Source organism: Martes martes (assembly GCF_963455335.1).
Source record: "Martes martes genome assembly, chromosome: 14".
Taxonomy (NCBI): domain Eukaryota; kingdom Metazoa; phylum Chordata; class Mammalia; order Carnivora; family Mustelidae; genus Martes; species Martes martes.
The window spans coordinates 77034321-77046797 of record NC_137902.1 but is presented as its reverse complement, the minus strand read 5'-3'; the positions used below and the strand labels follow the sequence as shown (position 1 = coordinate 77046797).

Sequence of the window (12477 nt, the reverse complement as noted above, 5' to 3'; positions counted from 1 at the left end):
TCAGATCCCCTGATAGCTTGCCGTCCCACCTAGAATAAAGTAATAATTCCAGTTATAATAACAAGATTAATAGCTCACTTTCCCTCTGTGAACTTATCCTCAGAGCAAACCTCTGCGGAAGCTTCTGTTGTTACGCCCACTTTACAGATGATAGAAGGGATGCTGTCGGAGTGGTTAAGTGCTTGTCTGTATTTGCAGCGAGCGAGTGCGCAGTGTGGCTCCAGAGGTCATAAACCAACCCACTGCATGGGAAGGAACATTACAAACTTTACCAGAAGCCTGTAAGCCTATGTCCGCCTCACTTCTCTGACCTCATTTGCTCCCACTCCCTCCTCTTATCTCTCACTGGCCCCAACAACACTGTCACTCTGAACTCAGAACCTTCGTGCCCCACAGCCCATGCGCTCTTTATCTCTCATACACTCTCTCCCCAGTCGCTTACTTGCCTTGCTTTCCCATGCTATTCAGGACTATGCTCAAATGTTATTTCCTAAAATAAGCCTTCCCTGACCCATCTATCTAAAATAGGACCCCCATTCCAAAAGCCCTTAACCTGATGGCTTTTCCTTCAAAGCATTAGCATCCCTTGAGATTGTTTTGTTTCATTTTATCTTTAATCTGTGGATGTGCTTATCATTTCTATCCTCCACTGGTGGCCCAGATTTTCTTATTTGCTGTTATGTCTACAGCATCAAGAATGCTACTTGATACAAAGTAGACTCTTGAGATAGTTTTGGGTAAAGGAAGGGATGCTTAGTTTAAATTGTCTGCACATGTCAATCTCGATTCAGTGACCTTTTAATCATTTTTTTCACCTTCAGAACTATTTTGCTCGCAACTTTTACAACATGAGAATGTTAGCCTTATTTGTCGCATTTGCAATCAATTTCATCTTGCTCTTTTATAAGGTACGTACGTCTTCGTCTTTCAATAACCAGTACGAAACTACAGATGGACTGAATTGCATGTATAGAGTTCACAAATCCACTAATGAGCACGTCTAAACCCATTCTAAAATATGTTTTGATGAAAGAGGAACTTAGAGGTCACGCACGTCACTGACGGTGTAGTAAGGCAGTAGATTTTTTCCTCTGAACTAAGTGGGAAATGCCTCAGCTGATGAGCATTGATTCAGTGGAGGGTCTCCCCAGAGTCCCTCGCCTCATTTGGCTGAATTTCTCACTTGTTACCTGTTCCAGGTGTGGCATAACTTCATTACATCAAATTCTTTGGATAATTGGGAAGGTGGCTTAATCATCTGTACTCCCCCGCCCCCCCCATGCATGCCTTAGAATCCTCCTAAGTCTTCCTTGGATTAGAAGGCATTTTAAAGAGTGTGCTCATTATTTGCCATCAGTTTTTGAAAAGCTCTTTTATTTTTAGCCCTTGCTTTTAGTCTTTTCACGGGACATGGGCTTCATCTCTGGCTCTTTGCTGGGTTTCCATTGGGTTTCTGGTTTGTGCCGGTATCTTAGAGGAAGCGAACTGACTGTGCTTTAAATGGTTTGAATCAGGTCTCCACTTCTTCTGTGGTTGAAGGAAAGGAGCTCCCCACGCGCAGTTTGAGTGAAAACGCCAAAGTTAGCAGCCTAGATACTGGCTCGCCCCGAATCATCGCGGTTCACTATGTCCTGGAGGAGAGCAGTGGCTATATGGAGCCCACGCTGAGGATCCTAGCTGTTCTCCACACGGTCATTTCTTTCTTCTGCATCATCGGATACTACTGCTTGAAAGTAAGATAGTAAGGCACCAAGGTACCTGTGTGTGTCTGTGTGTGCACGTGTCTGTTGCAGGCTGGACTTCTGGGGAAGCAGACTCTCAGATAGGAAAATTACCTGCATGAAGATTATTAGGGAATGTTCTATGAATCAACACCTGTGGGGCAAGGGAAGGAAGCAGAGTGCAATGGAAGGACAAGTGGGGCTACTGTTCAGACACGACAGGGCACATGCGCGGGCCTCAGTCCACGAGGTTGGGATACCCCTACACAGTTGTCTTGGGTTGGGGCATTGGAGGCTTGTCTTCAGGGCTCCACGTTGGCTACAGACTGTCCCCACAAGGGCAGGTGGCTTTGGGCCTTTTGCTGTAGCTTTCTGTCCCATATTGGTAATCATTCCTGTAATGGCCAGTTTCACCAAAACTTGACCCCACAGAAGTAACCCACCCTGTGTCCTAGCGATGCTCTGGCGTATTAGAGTTACAGAATATGTCATGTGGAACCTGAGTCGTTTGAATTGTCCTTTGTTAGGAACGTATCTAAAGCCTTCATGGCAGAAATGCTTTTTATAGTTTGTTGCATTTCACCCAGAAAATAATAGAGCTGTATCCCTAGATCCCTGCCAAGAGAATAATATAATTTGGTGACTAGAACTCAAGAGTCTCTGAGTGCTCAGGGTTGGCCATTACTTTTGCAAACCTCTTTATTTTTTCCTAGCAAGACCCCTTTTCATGGTAACACTTTATTTCACTGTCCCCTGCCTCTGATTGTGAAACTTCTAGAAGACTTTTGAAAAACCAGAGCCTGGAGTAAAAGACTATAATGTAAAATTTTCTTCAGCAATTCCTCTCTTTTTCTTTCCTGTTTTGTGAGTTGGGGCAGGAGGAAGTATTCTTGAATACTTACAGAATGTCTGCATCCTCTTCATATCTGTGCCCTGCGTAAAATCTGTCCAGATGAGACGATAAGAATATGTTCTGGAAATATTTGGGCAAACTGACAAAGATTTTTGCAGAAATTAAAGTTTGTTTCAAAATGCATTTTGGACACTCTGAGCATGGAATCATTAAAGAGATTTTGCAAATAAAACTGCACTTTTTTTTTTCAAAGATTTTATTTATTTATTTGACAGAGAGAGAGATCACAAGTAGGCAGAGGCGGGGGGGGGGGGAGGAAGCAGGATCCCCGCTGAGCAGAGAGCCCAATGCGGGGCTCCATTCCAGGACCCTGAGATCATGACCTGAGCCGAAGGCAGAGGCTTAACCCACTGAGCCACCCAGGCACCCCTAAAACTGCACTTTTTAGGAGCATACATTTTGGAACCTTGGTAACATTGCTATATTTTATTGTAGCTGTTTGTGTCTCATATATATATAAAGATATATAACAAATACATTGTAATAAAAGATGTATCTTTTCTTTAATATTTAAAAATGATTTCTTTAGTACAAATATCTGTAAAATTCTGTGTGTTTAGAAACATAGGGTTGTACATGGTATCTGTTCCATTTCTATTTTTCCTAAACCTCTAGATGTTCCTTTATGCCTAAATATAACCAATTCATTTTCACTCAGTTTTGGTTCCTGGAAGTAACATGGGAAATATTTCTTTTTCCAAAAAGCTGTTTTGTACAGATAGTGACCACAAGAGATACCAGTAAATCTAAACTAATTTTAACGTGTTTATTTTTTCAAACGTAGGTCCCATTGGTTATTTTTAAGCGAGAAAAGGAAGTAGCTCGAAAATTGGAATTTGATGGGCTTTATATTACAGAACAACCTTCAGAAGATGATATTAAAGGCCAGTGGGATAGACTTGTAATCAACACACAGTGAGTAAAGAATTATATGAGACATTTCTATGCTCAAAAATTTTAAGACAAAAAAAAATACTTTGCTGGAGTTCTTACAGATTTGTCAAAAGTTCAGCTAAGGTGAATAATAGTGATATTTTCAGCCAAGAAAATCAAAAGACTAAGCGCTGTCAGCTTCTTAATGGATGCCATCCATTTTTCCCCATCTGTGTTCTGAATTCCTTAATCAGAAATGGCTTTGAGTCCATTTTCACAGGAGTGATGGAACGTGACATCCATTACTCAGCGTTCAGGGAAGAGCACAGTTAGAGGTACATAACTATAGTACAGGGTTCTCTCCTCCAAAAGCACAGAGGAGGCAGAAATTAGGGAAAGAGTTGTAGCCTTAAAAGCAAAAATACTGAATTTCACACTTTTGACGGATCTATGTTGTAAGCTTGTTGTCGGTACCATTAAGCAGCAGGGTATCAAATGAGTTAGGGAGTATGACCTGTAAAACTTAAGGCAGAGAAACAAATACTTTTTCTGTACACTAAATATTTAGCCTTGTGAGATCAAGACCCAAACTACTAGCTGCTGTTCCGGTATAAATTCATCACAAAAGTGTAATTGTCCAACACTAAAAGCATTAGTGATGCAGTACTTTTTGAGTAGTTTGTACTACTCAAGACTGAAATACTTTTTATTTTCATCAGTTTTGCTTATTCTTAAAAAGTTAACATTTCTATAAACTCCAAGTTCTCAAATAGTAGGGATGGTTTCTTTGTGCATTATAAATGTTTCATTTATCAACTCTAGCTGTTTATACTAAGTCAATTAAGTCTTTCCCTTTAAGTGAACTCAGTGTTAGTCAAGGTGCCAGAATGGTGTTTTGGTACCTTGCTTAGTTTCCTTGAGGATAACTAGGGGGAATGAGATGTTTTTTACTTCGTGGGAAAAACAATGACAGACTTTTAGGTACTTTAATTTTTAAACACAATTCACGAAAAACTGTATTTGACATTACAAATGACATATATTGACATGTAAATAAATATAAGAAGACTGCTTATTAATAAATATGTTCATATTCTTCTCCACTAAAATAGCCCATAGTCTGTGATTTTGCATGTATATATTGATAGAGTAACATTTAAATAATATTTGATCTACCTAAAATATAGAAAAATTATGGGATAAGATGGGACATAAATTATGATTTTTGTGAATGGAAAGATCTTACATATTATTTGAAGTATGTTGTATAGACCAAACAATATAATGTTGCTTATTGTTTTTTCAAATATTATTTTACTTTTATGCTTTTGTATTTTTTAGGTCATTTCCCAACAACTACTGGGACAAATTTGTTAAAAGAAAGGTAATACTTCTCAAAAGGAATGCATTCTCTGTTTCTTTCCTAGAGCACACTTCAGATTTGAATTTGATGCGGCTCATATGTAGAATGAAATATTGAGGTGTGCTTTATCTATCAATGTCATTTCAAAGCAGCAGTGGAATTGAATATGAATTTCAAAAAACTGCATATAAAAAATACGCATGCGCTGTAGTTATAAGATAAACAAGCCCTGCTTTATCTGCCTGTCCTCTGACTCCAGCGAATAAACAGTGCTCAGTCTGCACCGTATCAGGACTTGGTGAGAATTTTCTGAGATTGTTTAGGTAACATAAATTAGCTGATGGCCATTTTCTGATAAGACAGCTATAAATTACTAGGGCTGGAATCCTGCTTTACAGAAGTCAAGTCCTTGCATGACAACAAAGGATTGAGTTTTATTTACTTTATATAAACTTCAAAGATCTTTTTATTTTCATCACGTTTTATTCTTCTGATGCCCACCGCCTCAGAGTGTAGTGGAAAGAACACTGATACGGAGTCAGTAGTCCACTGTGGCACCTGCTAAGTCTCTGATTTTGAGTCAAGGATTATCTCTGCTTTTCCCACACAGAATTTTAATGTTAGATCACATTTTTGAATGAAATATATGCACCATTACTTGTATGTCATAAAATATTATAATGATTACATTCTAGCTCCTACTTATTCTTTGAACCTTTCTAATTGCCAAACTGACCCAGCTCACCCTCTGCTCCTTAATGGGTTCTAGCCCCAGGGGATGCTCTCTGGCATGAACAGGCAGAAGCACAGGCCACACGAAGTGGTCTTGTTCCCTTTGATTTCACCAATTCAGTGTTACTCAGGACAGTTCTCCAGAAGCAGCTGCAAATTCTGTATTACCAGTCTCAGGGCAGATGGAGGGCTTGCACCAAGAGTTTAAATCAGGTACATGATGAAACCCATTAACCTTTTTTTCCCCCCTTAATAATAAGACTTTCTAGTTGAGAGTAGTGTGTTTTTTATTTTGGTGCAAGTTTTTTGTGTGGCCTGGCATTGTGAGTAGCACTGAGCTACTGCCTAGGAGCACATCCAAACTAGGCCAAACATTGAAAGATTTATTTTTAAATAATTTTAAATAGATAATTTGATCATTTTAGTCTCCTTAATTATTTAATGAAGAAGCAGCTTTAAATTGTTAAAGCACAAGTTTCTCAGAAGGAAACTGCATATTCAGGATCAGATGAACAGTAATTGCAGCAGGACTATTCGTGGTACTCTTGCTATATATGTGTGTGCTGCCCAGTTTGTTCTCCTGGGAACGAGGTGAGGACACAGTCCAGAGGGAACCACCACTTAGCTTATCCCAGCCCATCTGTAGTGCCAGGAGAATAACACAGAACAAGTGTTTTCATGAACCTCTGTAATCAGTGTTCATAGACTCTTTACTTTTTCATGTTTTCATTTACCTTCATCATATGATTTAGAGAAAGCTGATTTTTTAAAAAGAATTATTTATTTTAGAGAGTGAGAGAACGAGGTGGAAGGAGGGGCAGAGGGAGAGAAAGCATCTCAAGCAGACTCCCCAATGAGGGCAGAGCTGGATGCAGGGCTTGATCCCACCACCCTGAGACCACAACCTGAGCCGAAATCAAGAGTCAGACCCTTAACTGACTGAACCACCCAGGCGCCCCTGAATTTTATTTCTGCTAGTCCCTTCTTCCTTTCCATTAGCGTGCTTCTTCACCCACTCTGGCACTCCTTGCCTCCTTTCCCCATGTTATTTCCTCCTCTCCTTCTGCCCTCCTTTCCTACCCCCTTTACCCCTCAGAGCCGGTCCTCTCTCCTGCTTTTCTCTCCTTACTGTTTTTGTTGCCCCCACTTCCACTGTGTGGGGGACTCTCATGGTCTGTCAGCATTGGGCCAAGAGTGGCTGTGTCACGGAGTTGCACCTCCTGGGCTTGGGGGTGAGCTGTGGGCCCATGTCTATGCACTGGTCTGAAAACAGGCCAGCTGCATGTGGCCAAGGGAGAGAGGGGCCAGAGCGATGACGGGGGTTGCTCAGAAGGGATTCAAATGGTGCCCAGGAACCTATGCTAGGACTGCACTGAAGACAGGAGGGCGGGGGAGACAAGGCTCTGGGGATTACTGAAGGGCTGCTCCAGTCAGGAAACGGTGGGAGTGTTGAATGGTGGGGAGGATGGCATCCCGATGCCATCACTAGTGGCCCGCCCTTGGTCAGCGGTGGTCTATACAGACCTTAGCCGCGAGTCAGCTCCTGCCTGATAGCTTTCTCACTCCATCTCTTGCCAAGCTTAGCAACCTTGAGCATGTTCTGTTTTCTAAGACACAACTGCTTTATCTGCAGAGTAGGATCCTAATAACAGGAAAGTTATATACTGTGACAATCCTATGAGGGAGAGCAAGTCAAAGTTCTTACCGTGATTCCTGGCACAAAGTAAGAATTTGGCTGAAATTCCTTTGATTCCAGCTTCTATTTCTCTTACATATTTGGCCTACTCTCTTCCTTTTGGATGCCTCCCTCTTGAGTAAGAAATCTTGTTCCGCTGAGAGGTATTATCTAAAACACTGTAAGCTTGCTTTGACCTTAAGCAGTGTGATCACAGACAAGGAGCCATAAACAAGAATTTCAAGTGAATTTGAACATAAGGCAAAAATATAATAAGTGTAAAAATAATTAGATGTTTGTGTACACAGGCCTACAAGGGGTTAGTTGATGCATGAGGCGGGTCAAATGCTTTTATTCCTGTCCCCCAGGTTATGGATAAGTACGGAGAGTTCTATGGCCGGGACAGAATCAGCGAGCTCCTCGGCATGGACAAAGCCGCTCTGGACTTCAGCGACGCCCGGGAGAAGAAGAAGCCGAAGAAAGACAGCTCCCTGTCGGCCGTGTGAGTGCGGCTTATGCCCTTTCCTATAGCTATAGACTGAAAGAAGAAATTCAGACATTTCTGAAATTGCTAGTGCACTGATTTCCTTTCCCGCAATGTCTGAGGCATAGAGAGGAGGGAAACAGAAGATATACCTAAGGTCTGCTTTAAACTTGCAGGTGTTTTCTGTTATAGAATGATGGGATTTTTTTACCTACTAATTTTGGAAGGTGACTTTTTGTTATGTACATAAAGCAAAAATAAATATTTGTGTTCTTAATTTGCTTTTTCTAATCCCTAAATGCCACTTAAGTCAAAGTCACACATATGCAAAAGCATGATATTTGACTTTCTTTTCTGATGCTTACTGCCTGAAAAGAGGTTAATCTTTCCTATGTTCTGGAAAAGGGATCTGTGTAGCCCTTTCATTAGAAATGTTCAAAGTTCATATTCTTTTATTATAATGTGTTTCATTTAAATAGCAAAGACTCCTATGCCAGAAATGCTATGCTGTCATGCTGTTACTTGGAAATTTAATTTTAAAATGAGGTGCTCCTAATACCATGCTTTTAATGGACTAATTTATTATATAACTAGAAGGATGTGAACCAGTTGAGTTGAATTTGCCTGAGACTGAATTTCACACACACACACACACATAGTGTGAGTGTACATATAAATATATTTTGCAAATTGGATCACCTGTAATTCTGGAATAAATGTTAAGCATACATGCTTATAAACATGTAATTTCTTATTGTAGCCACTTAAATGATTTTAGAAGAAATGTAACAATTACCTTTCCTTTAAAATAAGTCAGCCTTTCCCATTTGTATACTTAGGGTCTCAGCCAACTAGGGATGTGATGATGACTTTGAAACTGTCTCTGTAAGGTGGTATTACTTTGTCTCAGATAAATATTTTAGCTAGCATTTAAAAAAAGAAAACCACTTTGGCTGACCTATCTTATCAGTCATATATTTTTTATCTATCTGAAAAGTTGTTAGGTCTAGAGGTTTTTAAAAATAATTTGAACTAAGCTGAAAATCAGACAAGCAAACATATGACAGAAACTGCAAATTTAGATCCAAAATATCACCTTGGTGCTTTAAGAAAACATATGTGGGACTTAAAGACTGTGTCGCTGTATAGAAAATGAAGCACATTGATGGTGCTTAGAACTAAGACCCTTATGCTAGAATTTCAGATAAAACAAGGGTCAGTGGTGCTGAGCTTTCTACTAATATTTTCAGATCTCTGACAAACAATGTAGAATCAACAGGTTTCACTGGGTTATGCACTTTCCCTGGCCATCTTTACGACCCTAGAACATAAGTCTGAAAAAATGGAAGTAAAGTTCAGACTGTTTTTTTATTGTTGGTTGTTTTTTTTTTTTTTTCACTATGAACAAATAGTTTTAAATGAGGGGAATTTTCCATTGTTTCACCTAGGAAATGTTTCCAAGTTTGACTCCTTACAAAGGACCAAGAAATTAATGTGGCATAATACATTTTTTTTCTTAGTTTTTTTTTTCCTTAGGCATTAATACTTTTAAATTGATTCATGTATCTGTGCATGTATTTATCTGCCAATCAAATATATAGGGCTTATCAATCAAATCAGTGGCCAGATTACCTCCTGGGGACAGAATGACAGCTAGCAGCCTGTATCTTTTTCATTTGTGTCTTTATGTGGACCCGTATCTCAAAATTCTCTAGCAAAACTCCTCAGCTTCTGGCTTAAAAGTTTCCCCTGAACCACGCGCTGTGGTGAGGTGAATATGTGTCCTGGCTGGCCTAGATCAGGTATGGCCCATCCCTGGAGGTGGGTCAGCCCACCCAAACAGTAGGACTGCCCCTGACTGGTTAGAAAAGAGTGTCCCGCACATGAAAAGGATATGCTGCTTCATGATATTGATAGCAATCTTGTTATCCTAATGTTTGATAGGGATGAAAAATGAGAATGGTGTTTTAAATAAGTAAGAAACTGATAGAGGACATTCAGGCATCCTGATAGAAATATTTATTTTTTTTTAGGTTGCTTTCATGGAAAATAATCATGCTGTTGAGCATTTTACCGCATTAAGAAAATATAGTCTTACATTGAAACCCATTGTAAATATTCACAGAACTTTTAAAAATATTCTTTAGCAGGGGCGCCTGAGTGGCTCAGTCAGTTGAGCATCAGACTCTTGCTTTTGGCTCAGGTCATGATCTCAGGGTTGTGGGATGGAGCACGTGGTAGGGCTCCACGCACGCGCAGCAGGGAGTCTCCTGGAAATTCTGTTTCCCTCTGCCCCTCCCTCCACTTTGTCTCTCTCTAAAATACATTATAAAAATCTTTATTAAAAAAAATCTTTAGTAATAAAATTGATTCTAGCTCAAAGATAACTTTATTTGCTTAAAAAGTCCTGGGCTAAGGTCAACAAAACTTAACCTTTGAGGGTGAAGTCTCCTAAGAAGTCAGCTTTGATTAGCCATGATTGATCCTACCACTTATAATTAAAGATTGGCATTTTTCAGTGAGTAAAGAAGTAATCAAAGATTAAGACAATAAGTCTAGAGAAGCCTTTTTGAAAATAATGCTAATATTATATTGCGTTATTTCAAGTACTCGGCATATTGGAAAGGTGAACAAAGTTATACTTTTTAACCCGTAAATCAGTGGCAAGTTCTGAAAAAAATGAAAATTAGAAAATATGTTTTAATATGTGTGTATTTAATCTGCAAAAACCATGAATACTTATGCTAAGATTTATTATCTCAACATGTATTTACTGAGAAATATTCCATGTATGATATAATGTGCTTGATTGGCTAGGGAGCTCACAGACTAGGGAGAGAGGCATAAATGTACATACATAGATGCCTACGTACCCACAACCACAAAACAATGTGGGAAATCATAGTAAGTCCAAGCCTACAAGGTGCTTTGGGAACCAAACGGAAGAGGTGAATCCCTTCTCCGGTAGAGAGGCTTTTGAAAACACACACAAAGAAGATGAAAAAGCCCTTTCATTGCTAAACTAAGTATAGTTGTAAAATGAATATGCCTCTTTATGCAAGTGTTTATCAGTGTAAGTAAAAATTTTGTTGGAATGTATTTACCAATGTATAATGAAAGCTAGTGAGGACACTTGATGTACACATTGGTTAATTTAGCAGTACCAGAGATCATTCTCACATAAGTGAGTTTACCTTATATTTAATGTAGGACAAGAAAGCGCTTCATGTACGTATCTACAAATTCTTCTTTTTTGTCTTTCCAGATTGAACTCTATCGACGTGAAGTATCAGATGTGGAAACTCGGAGTCGTCTTCACTGACAACGTAAGCCCTCCTTCATTTCCATAAAGTACACCGCACTCACATTAGAGGAGTATGCTGGGCTTCTGCAGAGGGATTGACAGTTACTTAAAGTTAATCAAATATCAATTCATTTAACACAGATCATTACTTGACAATGACCCAGGGAAATACATGGTTAATTAGCTGATCTCTCATCCCATTTCTTTCAATAGCCAAAAGATTAACATGAAAATATATTTACATAAGGAAAAGAAACTGAGATGGCAAATTCATGTGTGTTTTCATTTAGGTTTTGGTTGGACAATGGCATACTTCAAAGTTTTATAGACATTAAAACGAAAGTTCTAAGTAAATAAAATTTAAAAACACCGATCAATTTAAGTTTCCTCCAATTAAGTATGTTACATTATTGTATTTTTTATTCTTGATGGATCCTTTTCTCAAAGAGCCTCGGAGCCTATGAACTAAAACATAGGGCCCAAGTGTATGTCCAAATATAAGGAAAAAAATCCCCTAGTACTAAGAGCCACTAGCTGTCAGCTCAGTCACATTTTATTACCTTGGCTTGCTCCACAGCCTGACATTTTTGACTTTTAGAATTTTCAGTTTAAGATTTTATTTATTTATTTGACAGAGAGAGAGCACAAGTAGACAAAGTGGCAGGCAGAAGGAGAGGGAGAAGCAGGCTCCCTCCTGAGCAGGGAGCCCAATGGCGGGCTCGATCCCAGGACCCTGGGATCATGACCTGACCCGAAGGCAGCCACTCAGCTGACTGAGCCACCCAGGCGCCCCTAGAATTTTCAGTTTGAAAATTGTTACCATCACCTGTTTTTATGCTTCCATTTGCTTTCTGTGGGAAGTTTCTGGAGATGGTCCTGAAACTCTGCTGGATGGATCAACTGCACTTTTGCCATGGGGTCTCAGCGAATCTCCTCCTGCTAGCTCATAATCCTCTTTCCATCCTCACACACCTATGAAGGGGAACGTATGAACACATCCAAAGGCTTAGTCCTAGACCTTCCACTGTTTTTGCTTCTGTGCTTTCTCCCTTGGACATCTCATTTAGTCTCAAAATGTCACTCTAATTGGCATTGACTTTTATAGTGAACATTAGTTCTATTCTCCTGAAGGCCCATGACACCCTCCAAATTCTCCTGCCTCTCTCGCCACCCAGCCATGGGCCTAGAACTCCGGGTCTCTTGGAGAACTCTCCAAAGAGCCCAAAAACAAGTCTTGTAAGTATCCTTTGAAACTGTCAACTGTTAATAAGATGGCCTATTGACCAATTTCTCATCTAATAATGGAAGCAGCTCCCTTGAGTAAAAAGACCAACTCACCTCCAGCACTGGTGTTTTCAAGTAGCCCTGCCATCTTGGCCTCTGGAGGTCTGTCCTCCTTCACCCCCTCATTT

The 12477-nt window shown here is 39.8% G+C and overlaps 1 protein-coding gene across 1 annotated transcript in view; it reads left to right on the top strand.

Moving 5' to 3' along the window:
* RYR2 (ryanodine receptor 2) overlaps nucleotides 1–12477 on the top strand; it is a gene marked incomplete at its 5' end in the record, with an annotated part of 631749 nt that overhangs the window by 594305 nt on the left and 24967 nt on the right. The window contains 6 exons of the mRNA XM_080822946.1: nucleotides 822–908; nucleotides 1515–1733; nucleotides 3419–3549; nucleotides 4849–4891; nucleotides 7646–7779; nucleotides 11027–11087. Coding sequence (XP_080679072.1) covers nucleotides 822–908; nucleotides 1515–1733; nucleotides 3419–3549; nucleotides 4849–4891; nucleotides 7646–7779; nucleotides 11027–11087 — 675 coding nt within the window. The remainder of the gene's footprint in view (nucleotides 1–821; nucleotides 909–1514; nucleotides 1734–3418; nucleotides 3550–4848; nucleotides 4892–7645; nucleotides 7780–11026; nucleotides 11088–12477) is intronic.